A 20,656-nucleotide genomic window follows, 5' to 3' on the forward strand; every position below is an offset into this window, starting at 1 on the left:
CAATGCCACATTGCTCCAATTTGTGAAGCGGTCTTTCATGTGCAACAGTATCAAAAGCCTTTCTAAGATCCAAATGTATGATATCAAAGTTATTCCCTGCATCCAGCTCACGAAGGACCACATCATTGGATACTATGATGCGGTCCTTCGGGACCACATCATAGTATCCGATCAAATTGCTCAGACAAGACTTCCCCTTAACAAAACCATGCTGTGTCCGTGCTATAACTGCCATCCTTTGCCAAAGATTTCTCATAATGTGCCTTTACCTGCCTAATCTCCTTTGTGACTTGTTACAGACCAGCTTATATCTATCATAGGCTTCCATATCACCCATTAATTTATATGTATCCCATGCATTTTTCTTCTCTGCCATATGTCTCATTAGTTCATCTGACATCTATTTAGGCCTAAACCTTGCACAATATTTCTTAGTTGGTATGTACACCTATTAGCTTCCAAGATGAATTCTTTGAATGCCTCTCATTTTGAATTTGCTGTTGGTAACATCATCAGTTGGTCCCACTGTATAGAATTTAAATACTGTTTCAGACCACCGTAGTTGCCTTTAATTAACTCTTTGAGTAGTTAGTAGTCAACTCTGAGTAAATCCCACTTTAGCACACTGTGATCACTGCCACCTAGTGGTTTCTTTATCTGCAGATACTTAATGCATGAAGAATCACTATATAATCAGATCAAGAGTCTAGTTGCCTCCCAAACATGCTGATGTAGAAAACTATCATCCAATAAATCCACAAAATCCTTGCCAGTGTGTGAGTGACCAAGCAACAAATTCCAGTCAATATCCGGGAAATTAAAATCCCCCACTATAAGACTCTCTGATTTACTGGCCCACTCTATTTCCCTGTTCAGTTTTTTATTATACTCATCAGAGTCATTAGGACTATAGCACACTCCTACTCTCAATTTTGATCTCGCAATGCTTATGTCACACCAAACTGACTCGACACTGCACTGTCCAGCAATCTCAACTGGCTTCACTTCCTTGGATTTTATTTGTTTCTCAACTAATAGCATAACCCCTCCTCCCTTCCTATCCTGTCTATCCTTTCTGTACACATTGTACTCCCCAAATTCCAGTTCTGCATTCCTTATATCTGTGTGACACCACGTCTCTGATATCCCAACAATACCTGCCTTTGATGTTTTGACCAACACCTCAAATTCATCAAATTTATTTACCAAACTCCTAGCATTGGTGTATATGCAAGTATACATGCACCTGTTCCTATACTTAGCTGCCCGTCACCACCAAATACGGAGGATGCGGAAAGGTCAGGAATGACCACCGCATGTTCACGGAGCAATATGGCCTTAGTTGCTAATGCTCCTAAAAAACAAACAACATCGAATCCTATTCTTAGCTACCTTAACACAACCCATGTGTTTACTTGTACTGCAATGATTCCCAGCAGTCTCTGAAATACCCTGCATCTTGTTTTCTAGGCTACTGCTCATTCCAATAGAAGCAGTGCAAGAATCACTTTCACCTCTACCAGCGGCTACTGTTAATCTATTAGTCCGTGTATTTCCCCCCTAAGCTAGCAGTTCTGACCCACCTAACACTGCTTCAATAGCATCAGCAAATATTCTTGCACCCTTTCTATTTAAGTGTATCCCATTCCTGTAGAAGCAGTCTCTTCTGTTAACAAGCACAGACCTGGCTGAAAAAAATTCTACCCCTTGAGCCTTGCACAATTTTTTCAGAGCTTTGATCAACAAGGCTCTCATATACTCTCTCCTATCGTGTCTGGGCAGAATTGCAGACACTTTCAAATTCAACCCTAAATCACGGCTTTTTTTCAACAGTGAACTGTACTTGTTGAGTAATTCCGCCGGTCTCCTATTCTTCTTAACCAAGAGCATGACCTCTGTTGTCCTTCTTCTATACTCCCCTTATTCAAATTGTACTTCCCTTATTCAAATTCAGCATCACTTATGTCTGAAACACCTTGTCTCCACTATCCCTACGCTGTCTGTATTTGATGACTTAATCAGTATGTCAAACATTAAAATTATTTACGACGGGCCTGGAATTAGAGTATATACAAGTGTGCATACACATGTTCTTATTCGTAGTTACTTTTCATAGCTCATGTATTAACTGGTTCCATGATGTGACCCACAGGCCTGAAATCCCTGACACTTTTCTTCCCTGTGCTGCATTTTCCAATAGAAGCAGTGTACGAGTCACCTCTCACCTTTACCTCTGCCTGTGACTCTAGTTAGTCTATTAATCTGTGTATTCCCCCCCCCCCCGAAACTAGCAGTTTTCTGACTCAGCTATCATTGCCTTAAACCATGTTTCTAATAAGCTTGCCTTGATGGAAGCAACTTTTATTGCCTTTTTTTCATGATGTGGCTAAGTTAGTTTCTTGTGTGAGGTTTGTGTGGTTTTACTCTTGGAAACAAGAGTTTTATGCCGAACAAACAGACAAGCTGATCTATGGATACAAACATTTGTAATTCTCACATTTGTTCCCTTTTCCTGTGTCCTTTTGAAATTGAAGGAATGATTTTTTTTTTTTCAATCGATAGGAATTATCATTTTTAGTGCATTTTTACTTTAACCCTATTTTGTATTTACCATGCAATTTTTTTCACTGTTTTTTAGTTTTCAAAATTTTGAGAAATCTGAAGATACATGGTGTACTGGAGTAAAACAAAAAAAGAAAAAAAAAAAAAAAAAAAAAGATAAGTTACAGATCTTTGACACTTATCAATTGCAAACAAACTATGATGTATTGATGTATTCCTAAATCATGTCTTTGTTCTTGTTCTTCTTCTGTAATTATTGGTAATCAGGAATAAAAGTTCTGTTTGTACTCTGGGCTCCGTAGCCGAGTGGGCAAGAGCGGGAGTGCAGTAGCACACACTCTTTGAGTAGACCGGGGTTCAAGCCCCTGACTGCTGCATACGGTCGATCTGTCAACCCGCACTGGACCAGCATATGGTCCATTTCCCTCAGCATGAATTGTTGAGGAGGCTTCCATCCTGCAGTGGGTTGATAATGGCTGCACTTTACTTTTTTTTTTTTTTTTTGTTCCTTGTACTCTGGGACAGTTATATAGACTAAAAGAGTTTATAAATACAGCAGTTACCATTAATATAATTAAATGTATATTCAGTGGTATCACATAGAATAAAATACTCAGTTTTGATCTCACTACTTGAATGAGTGGTCAGTGATCTCACTGATCACTCATTCAAGAATTGCCTAACCACTATTATTATTATTTTAGTTGTTATATTGTTGTTGTTATTTTTTTTAGGAGCATTAGCAACTAAGGCCATATTTCTCCGGGGATATGCGGTGGTCATTACCTGACCTTTCCGCATCCTCCGTATATGGTGGTCACAGGTTCGAACCCCGGTCTAATCAAGAAGCGTGTGCTACGCACTGCTGCTCCTGCCCACCTGGCTACGGAGGTGCCATTATTTTAGTGATTGCATACTTAAAACAAGTTGGAGTTTGTAGAGTTTTAATTAATTATAAATAAATTAGAATAATACATTTATCCTAAAAAAAAAACATGCATGTCCAAGTAATTAAAATTACTTAACTGTCTTTTCACTCTTTTGAGTGGGTTTTTCTTGCATCAAGCACCACATTTGATAAATTGTAATTATGAAAGTAGTTAAATTGTTGATTTTATGATGACTTTCTGTTGAACAGTATGATGGATATGATTATGAATACTTCATTTTTTATATTGAAAGCTTAATTGTTCAAAAATTTTCTTAAATAAGAGCACCCGCTAGTGCACTTAATTATGCACGTTAGTGTGCAGTCATATAACTCTTCTCAAAAATACAATTCAAAAGCAAGCGTGTGGTGAACTTTGCGTACCATTCATTGTTTTTGGCATAATGCTAAGAAATAGTTTTAGAATCGTGCATTTAGAATAACATTCTTTAATTAAACAATTATAATGGATACAAGAATAAATGCAGCATTTAGTAAAAGTATAAATTGAAAATTAAATAGCAGCTAAAGGAGTTTATATTGAAATTCGTCTAGCTTCTGTAAAAGTGACATCTCCAAGTCTTGAAATGCTTATAGTACAAGACGCTTTGGATGTTTCTCAATGAATTCCCCCACCCTGTTTAATGCAAAATTCAGTTTTCAAATGGCAAAATATTATAGTCACAATGTCATTTTTTTTCTGATTTTTTAACCTAAGTGCAGTTGTGTGTGTGCCAATTTTCACATACCACCTTTCACAAGTTTATAACTCTGCCAGATTACAGTATTTCCAAATGAAAAGTTTTCCTTTAGTTAATATATGCTTTCTTTCAAAAAAGAATTTAAAAAGTTAAAGTAGTTGATGTTTTGGTAAACTTAAGAAAAAAGTGTTTTAATGATTATCAGGCCCTTCTAATAACTTTTCTAAAACAGTAACATTTAAATAAAATGAACAGCACACAAGCAGACAGTCTTCTCTGACAATGGCGTAAGTTGTACTCAGCCAGTGCAACTTACACCACTGTTTGAGGCAGCAAAAGTTGATTTTTCTGCCTCAACAGATTTATTCATTTGCACTGCTGCATGAAGCAGTGAGGCTGCTTTCTTCAGCATCTTAGATGAAGTTATTTGAAGCATATTGGCTTCATTTGGTTTATTGATGCCAATGCACTTCAATAAACAGATGCCTTGAAGGATGTTTTTTTTTCTTTTTTATTTTTAGTAGTACACTTGTGAGTAGATCACATTAGTTGGTGCACCTTGCATAAAGTGTAAAACAAGTGAGGCTACATCTGTTATTTTATTTTTTTATGGCTGCACTTCTTTAATCCTGATACAATTATTGAAGGAGATTGAAATTAAAAACACACTTGAGGAATGCTAACATAATTGTCACTCTGATAGACATTTTGATTTTTAATTTAAGGGATTCTGGTGTTATGGGTGTATACTGACTTAAGAGTTCATGCTATATTCAGCATTAGCAAGTTTGTAAATTTTGTGTGTGTGTGTGTTATTAGTACTGAATTATTTGGTGTGTATTAAGTTTTACTTTTCTTGCAAAAGAAAAAATAATTCTGTTATACTGGTATATGTCAGTAAGTAATATATATATATTTAATTGTGTTTAAATGATAACTTCTCATACCTTTTTATAGGAAATTTCTTCACCCGACACTCACATCAAATTTATCCGGTTAATACATTGTATAAAAGATTTAAGTTAATGAAGTGAAATTATCCACACTAAAAGATAATTAATTTATATGGGTTTCATAAAACTTATCTTGCATTCAATTCCTAATGACTACTCACTGCTACCAAGGAAGAGCAAAGCGTAATTGATGTGCGAGCATTGGGTGAAGAAATTTCCTATTAAAAAAAAGTATGAGAAGTTATTTAAACAATATTATTAAAAGTAGGAAGGATTGGGCTTCATTGCTCTTATATTTTGAAATCTTATATTTAATTGTGTATTTTAGGTGTTTTATTATGTCAGTCTGGTTGTGTTTTACAAACATTGGAACAGTATGTGGAAGAAAAGGGATATGTTGTCCCATTAGATCTTGGAGCAAAAGGAAGTTGTCAAATCGGTGGTAATGTGGCAACCAATGCAGGAGGTCTTCACTTAATGCGATATGGATCACTGCACGGAAATGTACTGGGTCTTGAAATGGTAGTTTTTGTATTTTCTAATCTTATTTAAGAAAAAAGAAATTATATTAATTTTGTTACTCTTATTTTTGTGTATGCAGAAATTAGAAACACTTGACACAGAAGAATATTCATTCAGGGATTAAATTGGTCTTAGGAAAATAAACTAACTCAAGTATTAAAAAAAATATATATATATTATATATATATATATATAATTATACATAATTTAAATAATGTTGAAATAGTTGGAAAAACGGAATATTTCATAATAAAAAATTAAAAATAAAAAGGAGGGTACAGCATACATCAGAGGCAGCCAAAAGGCATATTCCTCTACATGATGCTTGAAAAATTTAAATTTCTATTTAATTGGCTTTTAAATTTCAAAGAATTATTATTCGTACATTTAGAGTTTCTGCTGCAATGTTTTTACTCTTGTCGCTTAGCATCTCTTCCCTCCCTGCTTGATTTGAATTTAGTTTTAATTTCGCCTTTTCGCTCTTGTCTTGCAGTACTGCTGGCATTATTTTTATTTTAATCCTTATTCTAGTTTATATGGTTTTTTTTATATATATATATCAAAGAGAGCTTGCATATGCCTAGTGTGGGTACAGTTGGAGAAATGCATCTGCTTTGTTAAATCTATATGTAAATTATGATAAATTTTTCTGTTTATAATGTGGGACTAACCACTTAAAGTTAGAGAAGCTAACAAGATATAGAAAATACAAGACTAGTGATGGTCTTGTATTTTCTGTGTCTTGTTAGAACTTCCTAACCTTATGTATTAAACTTAATGGTCTGCATTCTCTTTATTTCAAAATTAAATTTTCTTCCTTCAAAATACTTGTGTATATATGTCATCTATCATATGGGCCATGACTTGAGGCTCAAAAGTTCTAGGAAAACGTTTTTTGAGCCACAAGGATTTACAAAAGATTTTATAAAAGTTCATTTATCAAATGAACTAATGAGACTCGTAACAGAGAAGAAAAATGCATGGGATGCATATAAATTATCAAGCGACTCAAAAGCCTATGGCAGATATAAGCTTGTCTGTAATCAGGTCACAAAGGAGGTTAGGCAGGCAAAGGCAGATCACGAGAAATCCTTGGCAAAAGATGCTAAGAAAAACAGCAAGGAATTCTTTACTTATATAAACTCTAAAAGGAAGGGGATGAATCTGATTGGTCCACTTGACATCGATGGTTCGACTGTTGATGATCCTGCTCAGATAGCAAACAAACTGAATGAGTATTTTGCATCTACATTCACACGTGAGGAATTATTAAGGTTTGAAAATGGGAGAAGGTTATCAAATTGTAGCAGGGTACTTAATAATTTTGTCGTAACTGAGAGCAAAGTGGAGGAGAAATTGTTGAAGTTAAACATAAGAAAAGCACCTGGGGTGGATGTGATCTATCCAGTTATATTAAAGGAGGCGGCAAAGCAACTAAGCAAACCCTTAGCCATAATTATGAGAGCATCCTTGGACTCAGGGGAGGTTCCCATTTGCACATCTCCAGTCCGTGCTGGAGATGTGCAAATGTATCCCCAGTTCACAAAGGGGGATTGAAGGGTGACATGAGTAATTACAGACCAGTTAGTTTAACTTCTGTTCCGGGTAAAATAATGGAGTCACTGGTTAAAGATGCATTGCAGGATCATCTAGACAAGACTGCAGAAAAATATTCAGACACAGCATGGGTTTGTTAAGGGAAAGTCTTGTCTGACAAATTTGATTGATTATTATGATGTGGTTACAAAGGAACTGGATGCAAAAAATAATTTTGATATCATATATTTGGATTTCAGGAAAGCTTTTAACACTGTTGCGCATGGAAGACTATTGTACAAATTGGAGCAGAATGGTATTAAGGGTAAGTTGCTACAATGGATAAAAGGATGGTTAAGTGGAAGAAGACAGAGGGTGGTAATCAGTGGGTGCTGCTCTTCGTGGACTAATGTTATTAGTGGAGTTCCACAGGGTTTGGTGTTGGGTCCACTGTTGTTTTGTATATTTATCAATGTTATTGATGAAGGTATATCAGGCTTAGTGTCAAAGTTTACAGATGATACAAAGGTTGGCAGGGTTGTTAATGATAGTGTGTTACTGCAACTGCAACAGGATCCTAGAAGATTTGGGCAGCTGGGCTGAGAAGTGGCAACTGAAGTTTAACATTGAAAAATGCAGAGTACTGCATATGGGTAGAAGTAACCCCAGAGAAATGTACCAACTGTGTGGTACTACACTTAAGGTGGTAGAAAATGAAAAAGACCTGGGAGTAATTGTGCAGTCAGATATGAAGTTTTCTGAGCAATGCAGACAGGCTGCCAGGGCAGGTCATGGGGTTTTGTCAATGATATATAGGAAATTTGCTAGCAGGTAATTGTCCCTCTGTACAAATTTGTATAAGGCGATGGTCAGGCCACGCCTTGAGTACTGCGTACAGGTCTGGAGGCCTCATTTTAGGAAGGATTTTGATTTGCTTGAGCGTGTACAGAGAAGGGCAACAAGGTTGGTGAGGGGAATGAAGGGATCCTCTTACCAAGAGAGGCTTAAGTTCTGCAAATTGCAGTGACTGGAGACTAGGCACCTGCGCAGTGATCTGATTGAGGTGTATAAGGCCTTGAATGGGTTGAACGTGCTGAATTCTGATGGGTTCCTTCCACTTGTTCAGATTATGAACCTAAGGGGGCATAAATTCAAATTAAGAAAAGACAGATGTAGAATAGATGTGTGGAAATTTGCCTTTAGCCAGCGTGTGGTTAATTGTTGGAACAAACTTCTATCTGTTGTTGTGGAAGTTGATAGGTTGAATAAATTTAAGGAGGAATTGGACAGGCATTTGGAGGGAATGGTGTGATTTTTTTTTTTTTTTTTTTTTTGGCTGATGCTGCATAAGCTCATACACTTGCTTTCTTACATCTAATGCCACTACTACTACTACTACTACTATTTCTAAAAAATCCTTTGCAATCTCTATATTGCTTATTTAACATTGCTCAGATTCACCTGTTTCTCCTTGATGCAGACTACTCATTCAGTTTTATCAGCTGATTTATCAGAGAGACTTGCTTAGGATTAAATCTGATTTATTCTGTTATTTTTATTTACACAATTCTTGTTCTCTTTTTTCTCTCTTAGCCTGTGATTTCTCATAGTCAGCATTTCCCAGCCTAACTATTCCTGGGGTGCAATTATAGATATATTTATAATTATTTTAAGTTGATCTTAATAGTTAATGCTTCAAAGCTCTCTAACTTCCCATGCTTTATTTTTTGTTTCTCTATTAAACTAGCCAATTCTCTTTTTTTATCCACCTTGGTGATATCTTTGTGTCATATTTTCTTAATGGTATAGCTTCTGTGACTGCAGCTTTTAAGTTGCTCAGTAATTCTCCTGTGTTCACCCTCTAAATGCTGTCTTCCCATTTGATACAGGTCATGAAGCAGCTTAAGACCCACCAAATACGGAGGATGCGGAAAGGTCAAGGAATGACCACCGCATATCCCGGAGCAATATGGCCTTAGTTGCTAATGCTCCAAAATAACTAACTCAATCATGCATACAATCATGCAGCTTAAGACAGTTGTAATTAATTTTCCTGAAATTTAAATTCTCGCCCTTATCATTAAATACCAAGACCTCATGTAATTATCCACCTGGGTAGTCCATGATTAGTTGTGCTAAGGCTTCCATTATTGTCAGCCCATGATAATACTGGAGTGCAGATGAGGTTTGGATCTGCAAAGTCTTTTCTCTAGTACTTTCGTGATAATGAGACTATCAAGGAAATCTTTTCCCTAGTACTTTCCTGATAATAGAAATACCAAGGAAATCTTTTTCCCTAGTACTCCTTAATTAACCCCAGGGCCTCACATCTGGTGAGTATGGGCTTGGCACACCCAAGGTCCTGAGCTGGATATCATCATTCTTCTCGTTATTATTATTATTAGCCATATGGTGCAAGGAAGCCCAAGGCTTATGCTGCACCAGCCAAAAAAAATTCCTGCATTACCCTGAGAGAGAGAGAGAGAGAGAGAGAGAGAGAGAGAGAGAGAGAGAGAGAGAGAGAGAGAGAGAGAGAAGTAGAAAAAAGAGTAGAAGGAGTATGGGCTTGGCAAACCCAGGACCCTGGGTTTGCCAAGCCCATACGTACCAGATGTGAGCCCCTGGGGTAGCTTTTTTTGGTGATTCCCTTCTACTTTTCTCTCTCTCTCTCTCTCTCTCTCTCTCTCTCTCTCTCTCTCTCTCTCTCTCTCTCTCCCCTCCCCCCCCTCTCTCCCTTAGGGTAACTCGGGAATTTTGTTTTGGCTGGTGCAGCATAAGCCTCAGGTTTCCTTGCACCATATAGCTAATAATAATAATAATAAAAGTGTTTAATTTTAATACAACAGTAGAACAAATAACTTTAATATAACTGTAGCTGAAATAGTTATGAATTAAATACAGCAATGTATATTGCTGTATTTGTATATGTAAAATATATGTAATTCTGTTGTACATCAGCTATGCATTTAGCTGTTCTATGACAAATAAAGTTTCAATAATAAATAAAGCAAATTAATATGTGCACAAATGTTAAGTTTGAAATTTTGTGCTCTTAATGGTTCTTTGAATGGGAAAATGGAAGAATCTATTAGTTTTGTGTTGAAATTCTATGAATATAACTTTGTTTTTGTTTTTTCATTTTTAGCAGTATAAATTTATATATATTTTAAATAATGTGTAAAAAAGCATTTTTTAAATATTTAAAATTTGTATTAAAAATTAAAAAACACTACACAATAGGTAATGCAGTACAGAAAAGAACAAATATTGGTATATCACAAGGAGAATTTAAAAAACCAGAAACACTTCAAATAAAAAAAAAATTCGAAGCTGACACCTGTCAGGTGCAGTACCTACTGCACAACTGCATTTGTAACAACCTGTGACTCAATTACTGATGATTAAATCAGATGGAATTATCAAGTAATCAACTGCAAAATCAATTCTACAGTCTACATCTCATGTATTTGGTTCCATGGCAAGATTACAATGAGTAGTAAGCACTCATCCCACAGGAGGTAGTTATTCTTGTTGACACTCTATTGTCAGGGAAATAGGAAAGGTTTTATGTAGTTTGGACAGCTGTGACAGGGCCATGGTATGTCTGCCTGGGGAAAAAGTTGATGATACTGCAGAATAATGATGATCTTTTAAGGACATGAATAATGTGTAAAAAAGCATTTTTTTACAGAACAGTAGTAATCTTTTAACCCATACTCATGTACATAAACAACTATTACTCCTCTAGGTGTATAGAGTCTAAGTAACTGACATGCACGCAATTTTAAAAACTCAATAGCACGCTACCATTAACAAAAATTTCTTAGTTCCTTCCCCCCCCCCCTCTGGTTAGTTATACTGACTAACCAGGAAAAAAATACCTTTTGTAAAGCTGGACTTTCTTATTAATAATCAGTTTTTTAAAAAAACATCACATTTTTTTCAGTTAATCGTCAATTCGATACTAGTTTTTGGAAGTTCATAAAGCTTTATAAAAGGTATAAGGTGATATTGAGAAAAAGCCATGAGTTAGGGCTGAATTTCAGTGTCTGAAATTTTTCCAGTCACAATTACAAGGAAGTTTGTAGCAAAAGCTTTGGTAATCAGTTTAGTCTTGGAGAGATTGTTCAAGGCTCGTGAGGTTTGAATACTCCAAGTAACGCAGAAAGGACAGGAGGAAGAAGAGAGGAGCTTGCTTTTGGTTAAGAAACATACTGATTCTAAAACAGTGTAACCAATTGACATGTATTGTCAGTCTGATGTGCTATTAACACTGGAGAAACAAAAATGAGAGTAGGTGTATGTTATTGGCCAAATGTTTGCAGTAAGTATAATGAATAGCTATACAGATATATTGATTGGCAGCCATCACAGTAGCAGAACATTTATGAATTTGCCGGACAGCTTTCTGTACCTTATGTTAGAGTCGTCAAGAAAAATCAATGTTTGTTCTGCTTATCAGCAGTGATCATAGTGTAATGATAGAGAATTTACTCAAACTACTGTCAAGGACTTTGTTTTTGCAAAGTTTATTATATAATATCGGTGTAAATACACCATAGTTAACCCATATATTTGAGCTACGATTGTAGCGTAGAAGGCATCGTTTTAATTGTATCTCATAATGTGGTTGCCTTCACAACAAGATAGCTACTATTGAATTACTTCAAATAAATAACGCTTCTCTAGTAGAGAAGACTACTGTTATTTATTTTCAGCGTACCACCACCCAGACGATCGTTTCGAAGCTTTTTGGCTTCGTCATCAGTGGGCGGGTAGGTAATACAATATGCCATCTCAGTTGCGAAGTTATATCCACATTATGAGAGATGCCAGAAGGGTGTGGTGGTAATGTATTTGGAAATTTAAATGCACTAGGCATAATCCTTATGGGTTTTGATAATTAACTATGTAATATCGGTGTAAATACACCATAGTTAACCCATATATTTGAGCTACGATTGTAGCGTAGAAGGCATCGTTTTAATTGTATCTCATTTTTTGTATCTCATTTTTTGTATCTCATTGCAAAGTTTATTATAATGAGCTCAGATAATTTTCAAGCTCTTTTCAATGAGATTAGCTACTGTTATCAAAAAATGGAAATGCCAATCAGGAAGTGTTTGAGGAGGCAAGTATACACTTTTATAACTCTAGGGGAAATATTCCAAAAATAAGTTACTCTGGTTGAATGTGAATTTTGCTGCATTCATTTTGCACATATGTTTATTCTATTCTGCAACATCCTGTTTCAATTTAAATTTATCTCAGTGTGTGTGTGTGTGTGCGCATGCACGCACGCACCCGAGGGCAAAGCGTTTATTGGTTGTGAACTCAGTGCATATAAAGCGATATTGCCTAAAGTGAGATTTGTATTTTAGACTTTTTTTTTGTGTGTTTGTGTGTGTGCTTGAGACCCTAAGAACTTTTAGAGGGGGAGAGCCACAAAACGTTTGCCGAGACTCCTGCCTCCACACAGCCTGGGGTAGGCGACGTGGGTTGTCTGGGTTGGCGAAGTTGACAAGTGATTGAGAAGACAGAAGTGAATAGGTGATCCTAGTAGCTGAGATGGACTTGCCTTCGGCAGGACTTGTGATTTTGTGAGTTTTAAAATTTTATATTATATTTAGTGTTTTACTAAAGGTCCTGGAAAGGAGTTTCAGAGAGCATTTCCGTGCCCTTTGTCGATTGGATTGATCTGAGGCCTGTCACTATGGCAGATGAAAGGGTTGAGGAGGAATCCTCATTCGGGTGAAATGGATCATTTGCAGAGGTGGAAATGGAAGAAGTACATGAGGAACAAATCCAGTTAAAGGAAGCAGTAGTGCGTGTTGAAGAATTTAGTTAAGGTCAGAGTAGTAAAGAAGGAGGTAAAGATGAGAGTCAAAGTCAAGTTAGTGAAGAAAAGAAAATCAAGGAGGAAAAGATAAAGAAAATCAAGTAGGAAAAGATGAAAAAAGAACTGAGGCAAAAAAGAGACCAAGGAAAAGATGAACCTGAAGTTGAGATTATACAGGAAATAGACATAAAAGATAGTGAGAGAACTGGAATTGAAAAAAATGTGTGAGAGGAGTTCATGGAGATAAGAAAGACTTGGACCAATCTCCAGAAATTCTTATTTTGTGATGCAAACAGGGTGACCTGCATGGCCATGAATAGTATATTGGCCATGTGGTGCACACTTGAAGACAAACCATTAAGTTATATGTAGAAAATAGGGTTTTGACATCTATAATTAGAGATTGTCAGTCATTGTCTCAAGATTAGGAGAAACAATTTGCCTCGTATGCCTCTATTTTGAAAATGGATATAGGTACTGAAAAGAAGCAGGAAAAGGATACTGTTGTGGCCTTAGTTTAAGTGGATAAGGATGAGATAAAGACAAGTGAAGAGGTTGAGAAAAAATTACAGGCAGAAATAAGGCCAAGAAGAATTAAGGAAAATAAAAGACAGAGAGGTTTTGCTAGAACTTGATTTTATGACTGATATGAAGGAATTGCAGAATGCGAAATTGAAGGAAGTTGGTCTGAGGATTGAACCTCCAAAGAAACCTGGCCCAAAACTTATAGTATATGATGTTCAAAAGGAAATTGAGAAAGATGAATTATTAAAAGAAATGTGGGAACAAAATCTTCAGGAATATTATTTTACACTACAATGTGTTAAAGCAAGTGTGTTAGTACACAGTGTTTCAAGAGTTAGTGCAAGAAATGTGAATAACTGGATTTTGAACTAACTAAAAGAGTGAGAGATCTGTTAATACAAAGAGGTAGAATATACTGTCAACGGTCCTCCTATAGGATGAAGGACTTGGTCCTCATACCAAAATGTTGTAAATGTCTGGCACATGGACATGTTGCTCATCAGTGTAAAGGGAAAACCACGTGTGGTCACTGTGGAGGTGAGAGGCATCTCTATAAAGATTGTTGGAAAAGAAATGTAAATCCGATACTTGTAAAATTGATAATTGATAATTATGTGTAAATCGTAAAAGAAAGGGAATAGCAATAGCCCATAACCATTCATTTAGAAGTAGAGAATGTTTAGAGTATAAAAGGTTCTATAATCAATATAAAAACAGAACTAATTATGGCTAGAAGGAATAACGAAATAAAAAAAGCACTTGAATGGACTGTGGTCTTATAATGTTGCAATACAGCCTAGTAAAAAATTAGATGGAATTGGAGGTGACCTGCCCCTTCTGCAGGAGCCATACGTGGTGAATGGAGAGGTGAAAGGATACTGAGTGACTGATAACATTGCCAAAAGTGGTGATGCCTGTCAGGCTGCTGTTGTTGTATGAAATAGAGAACTTGTGGTGGCACAGGTTAGTGAGTTATCATACTCTCATGGAGTATGTGTAGATATTAATAGTGAAATTGGGAATATATATTTTATAAGTCTTTACTGTCAGTTTAGAGATGAGATAATTCTATATCTAAATTATTTAGAGAAATTGAGTGAAGATCAAGTAGGGAAAAGAATAGTGATTGGGACAGATACAAATTCGGACTCGACTTCCTGTGGAAGCTCCGAGATTGACAGTCAAGGAGAGATGCTAGAAGAGTTGTTTATAATTAAGCGATGGAACTTGTAAATAGGCTGGATCAGCCCTCTACTTTTTCAACTATACAAGGATATAGATGTAACTGTTGTTACAGAGTCAATATAGAGAAATCTGAGTGATTGGAATGTTAAAGAGGGCTGGACTACCAGTGATCATCAATGCATTTATTTTAAAATAAAGGACCGGGATAGTGGAGGACGAATTGAACTGAAGGATAGATTGTCAGTAAAGACTAAACTGGAATAGATTTGATGAGGAAGTGGAAAGATTATTGACATTGAATCGTCAAAAGTTAGACAGCAGCCTGGCAGAGCAGAGGTCTCAGATCATATCTGATATTTTGATGAAGGCTTCTGCCAACTCTGTGAACAAGTGCCAGAACTTCAAGCATTCTGTACCTTAGTGGAATTTGTGTCTGACACGAATTAGTTCTAGGAGGTGCTTCAAAGATTAGGAAGAAATGGTATTGAAGAGGAAATAGATGAAATAAGGTTAAATTAGATTAAGACATGATTAAGATTAAGACATGAATATACAGTTATGATGCAAAAGGAGAAAAAATTATCCTGGCAGCAATATATGAATGAAAAGATGAAGGAAGATGTATGGGGATGCCACACAAAGTGTTTGATAAAATTAAGATTGATAGATTGTATCATACTGTAAAGAATAGTGGAATTAGAAGTTATGACTGGATTTCCTCCATGGATTGCGTGCTCTCCTCCTTGTTTCTCGAGAATCACGAGAAACAAGGAGAGCACGCACTGAGAATGAAGAACAAATGGAGATTAGACAACCGAACTCTGAATATGAATGAGATGAAAATGAGTCGGACTTTACAATGAAGAGTCAAAAGTAGCTCTAGAAAAAAAAAAAAACAAGAATAAGAAGGCACCAGGTAATGGTGGTATCTTTCCTGAAGTTGTGAAGAAATTTGGTTTGAAACATGGGCAGGAGCTAGTATATATATACAGAGTCCAGTCACAATATTATGACCAATGAAAATGAGTCAGACTTTACAATGAAGAGTTAAAGGTAGCTCTAGAAAAAAAAACCAAGAATAAGAAGGCACCAGGTAATGATGGTATCTTACCTGAAGTTGTGAAGAGATTTGGTTTTAAACATGGGCAGGAGCTAGTATATATATACAGAGTCCAGTCACAATATTATGACCGTCCTCCAATGCTTGACTTGGCGCATTATGGCCTTAGCTGCCAATGCACCATTAAAAACCAAATCAATCAATCAATCAATCAAACCTCCAATGCAGACATCACTCACGCCCTACAAATCATACAGCGCACGTGTCAAGTTCACACACTGCAAGCATATAAAGCTTTATGTTAGGCATCCGTGAACACAGTAACATCCTCTGTCATGGACAAAGCACGCGATCTATTAGACCTGGAAAAAGGCATGGTCCCTGGCTATCAGGCCAGGGGTGCCAGCATTTCCAAAACAGAGGACTTTGTGAAATGCTCACATGCTGCAGTGGTGAAAGTGTATCAAGACTGGACGAATGGGACAGTTTTGACGACCCGACATGCCAACTGTGGAGTCCCATGCGCCATTGATCCCAGAGGTGAACGTAGACTGAAGCAGTTGGTCAGGACCGATCGGCACGCTACTGTCGCTCAACTGGCCCTCCAAATGACTGTGAGGCCACCAGAAAGGTTTCCAACACAACAGTGCAGCGAACCTGTTACGCATTGGGCTCCGGAGCAGACGCTTGGTGACAGCATGTATGCTGATGGCCATTCATCACAAACAACACCGTCAGTTTGCACAGCAATACTGACACTAGACCCGGCCGAGTGGCATTGGGTGGCTTTCTCCAATGAGTCACGGTTTCTGCTCCACCAAGTGGATGGACGGTGGCGTATTAGCCATGAAACCTCCTATAACAGGCACCCGGACGCGATTGTTAGCAGAAGGAAGGCTGGTGGGGGTGGTGTTTTGGTCTAAGGAATGTTTTCAAGGCATGGCTTGGGTCTGCTGATACCTCTGGAGGGCACCCTGAATGCAAAAGGTTACCTATCGATCAGGCACCTCCGTAGCCAGGTGGAAAGAGCACATGCTTCTTGATTAGACCGGGGTTCGAGCCCGTCGCCACCAAATATGGAGGATGCATAAAGGTCAAGGGAATGACCACCGCATATTCCTGGAGCAATATGGCCTTAGTTGCTAATGCTCCTTAAAACCAAATAACAAACAACCTATCGATCATCGCCGATCAGGTATACCAGCACATGTTGACTGTATTCCCTGGGGGCAATGGTATCTAGCAGCAACACAGTGTGCCATGCCATATTGCCAGAATTGTCCGTGAGTGGTTGAGGAACACGACGAAGCCTTCAAGCTTACTCCCTTGGCCACTGAATTCCCCAAACCTTAACCCAATTGAAAATCTATGGGACCACCTCGATCAACACATCAGACAGATGGATCCTCCACCAAAGAACCTACAAGAACTCTGGGGTGCACTGCAGTCTGCATGGTCACAAATACCCATAGCAACCTTCCGTGGACTTATCGAGACCCTCCCATGGCGACTGGCTGCGGTGCATGCTGCGAAAGGCGCATATTCTGGATACTAGGTAGGTGGTCATAATAATGTGACTGGACCCTGTATATATAAGAAATCTTTGAAGGATAAGTATTCCAAGTTTTCGGAAAGAATCGTATGTAAAGATTCTACTCAAGAATCCTGAAAAGGATGTAAAAGATTCCTTTTTGTATAGGCCCATTGCTCTGTTACCAGTATTGGGAAAGTTGTTAGAAAGGTTAATTATGTTAATTTATAAAGTTTATGAAGAGAAAAAGATGTGCCGCTCCAGGTAATATGGGTTTAGGAGTGGTAGATCCACTGAAGATGTTGTGCAGAAAGTTCAGGGACTCTAGAGAACATTGTCCTGGGTATCTTTATTGACTTTAAGAGGGCGTTTGATCGATTATGGTAGCAAAGTTTCTTTGCTTGCTTAAGAGAGATGAGATGTACCATTCAGATGTATGGGATCTTGAATAGTTATTTTAGGGAGAGATATGTGAGTATATTAACAAAGCTTACTAAGATTAAGAAAAGAGTAATGAGAGGAACTCCCTAGGGATCCATCGTTGGACCTCGCAACCATGGATAGGCTGCGACCTGATCGCCTATGCTGACAACTTAATGCTGTTGGTGTGTGGGCAGTCAAGGAAGCAGCTTGACTGCCCACATACCAACTAAAATGGCTTTGTCAATGGTGGAGACCCGGGTTGAGAAACATAAAATGGAAATCTCGCATAACAAGACCCATATGGTAATGTTAAGTGGTAAGCTGAGCAAAAGTAGACACCCGACAGTGAAGCTGTTTAATAGGCCGACATCATATGCTCCCTTGGTCATATCCCTGACATTCTTGCCTCACACACTGTATAAAGAATAAAATGAGATTGGTTTATATGAATTTGAAGAAAGTAGTGTGAGGTTGATTGGGGATCAAGGGAAAAATCCCTTTATCTATATAAATGTGTTTGTATACCAATCATGCTGCTTGTAAGGCATGGGATTATAGAGTGAGCAATAGTGATGTTCGAAGGAGTCTCCTTTCTGCACAAAGATTTACTCTGCTAGGAGTGATGTGGGCCTGTAGAACTGTCTCAAACAATGCCTTGCAAGTTGTTGCAGGCAAAGAACCTATTCATTTAGTAAAGTTGGTAGTGTCAGTGTAGTGTGTCGGTCGAGGAAATTTGTGCTTTTCAATAATGTACAAAAGGATAATTTTGGATTTTTGTTGGACCTTGAGGTTTCTATTAGTAATGTTATGTCTATTCATGTCTTTTTTTATGGAAAACTTCTAAGGTGTTGCTGATTTTTGAGTGTTTTTAAGTTTTATGCTTTGTCTTGCTCTAATAATGAACGTTCACAATGGCCACGTCATATAGGTCTGACTGTTGATTCTTGTCTGTGGTCTTTGAGTTATTTTAATTGTCTCCCTTCATTATTGTTGTAATATAGTGTTCTTAGGATGGCTTGCATTATTTTATTTTATGTTAAATTCTTGTAGTTTTGCTGCAGTAATATAGCGATTTTTGGTGGTTTTAGTTTTGTACCATTAAAATATTTTTGTGTTGTGGCAGTCATTGCTTCTTCTCCGACCTGCTGAACAAAGGCCTTTGTTTACTATGTCAGGTCATGTGGTACACATTGACCCTCTGCCATTGCCCTTTGTCTTCCCAAGGTGGACACAGCTGCTCACATTTGGATTAATCGCATTTTTAATTCAACATTTTTTATTATTATTAATCTGTTTATTAATCATCACTCATGACATCACAATATTGTTAATGATGGATTATTGATATGTAAATTGCAGTCTTGATCACATGGGACATATAGCTATATATACTTCTGAACTTGATAGTGTGATTTCATACCTTATTGACTGGGAGGATGCGGAAAGGTTAGGGAATGACCACCGCATATCCCAGAGCAATATGGCCTTAGTTGCTAATGCTCCTAAAATCCAAATAACATAACAACAACCTTATTGACTATGATATCACCATGTGTCATGTAGGAGATGTGGTGTCACAGAGATATAAGCAGTGCAGAATTGGAATTTGGAGAGTACAATGTATAAAGAAAGGATAGACAGGACAAAAAGGGAGGAGGGGTTATGCTGTTAGTTAAGAAACACATAAAATCTAAGGAAGTGCATCCAATTGATGGTCATGAACAATGCAATGTTGAGTCTGTTTGGTGTGACATAAGCACTGGGAAAGGAAAACGGAGAGTAGGTGTGTGTTATAGGCCTCATGAATCTGATGAGTATAATGAGCAATTGTGCAGACAACTAGAGTGGGCCAGTAAATCAGAATGTCTTATAATGGGGGATTTTAACTTTCCAGATATTGAGTGGAACTTGTGAGTTGGTCACTCGCATACTAGCAAGAATTTTTTGGATTTATTAGATGACTATTTTCTACAGCAGCACATTCAAGAGGCAACCAGAGGTAGTAATACTTTTGATCTGATTATCAGCAGTGATTATTCATACATCAAGAAATTTCAGATAGAGGAACCACTGGGTGACAGTAATCACAATGTACTGATGTGGGAATTACTTAAAGATGTAACTACCATCAAGGCTAAAGGAAAGGGCTTTTGTTGTCATAAAGGTGACTATAGGGGTCTCAGGCAGTTTTTAATTCTGTACAGTAGGATCAATTGATGATGTTACCAACGTTGAATTCTAAATGGGAAGCCTTCAGGGACTTAATATTGGAGGCTACTAAGCTTTTCATTCCAACTAAGAAATAATGTTCAAGGTTCAGGCCGAAATGGATGTCAGATGAATTAATGAGGCTTGTGGCAGAGAAGAAAAATGTATGGGATGAAAATAAATTATCAGGTGACACAGAAGCCTATGGCAGATATAAGCTTGCCTGTAATCAAGTCACAAAGTAGGTTAGGCAGGCGAAGGCAGATTACGAGAAATCTTTGGCAAAGGATGCAAAGAGTTCTTTACTTATGTAAACTCTAGAAGGAAAGGGATGAATCATATTGGACCACTTAGCATAGATGGGTTGACTATTGATGATCATGATAAACTGAATGAATATTTTGCATCTACATTCACACATGAGAAGCTATTAAATGAGGGGAATGCCAGAAGTTTTCCAATTCTAACTGGGAGCTAAATGATTTTGTAACAGCTGAGAGCAAAGTGGAGGAGAAATTGCCGAAGTTAAACATAATGAAGACACCTCGGGTGGACGGGATCTATCCAGTTATATTAAAGGAGGCAGCAAAGAAAGTAAGCAAACCCTTAGCCATAATTATGAGAGTTTCCTTGGACTCAGGGGAGGTTCCCGTGGACTGGAGGTGTGCAAATGTATCACCAAT

At 37.4% G+C, this 20,656-nt stretch overlaps 1 protein-coding gene across 1 annotated transcript in view; it reads left to right on the top strand.

The window, feature by feature from the left end:
* D2hgdh (D-2-hydroxyglutaric acid dehydrogenase) overlaps positions 1 to 20,656 on the top strand; it is a 141,697-nt gene that overhangs the window by 47,321 nt on the left and 73,720 nt on the right. Inside the window, exon 4 of the mRNA XM_090382989.1 lies at positions 5,473 to 5,666. Coding sequence (XP_090239115.1) covers positions 5,473 to 5,666 — 194 coding nt within the window. The remainder of the gene's footprint in view (positions 1 to 5,472; positions 5,667 to 20,656) is intronic.

This window comes from Mastigoproctus giganteus, chromosome 10 (genome assembly GCF_048544385.1).
Source record: "Mastigoproctus giganteus isolate SK-2022 chromosome 10, ASM4854438v1, whole genome shotgun sequence".
Classification (NCBI taxonomy): domain Eukaryota; kingdom Metazoa; phylum Arthropoda; class Arachnida; order Uropygi; family Thelyphonidae; genus Mastigoproctus; species Mastigoproctus giganteus.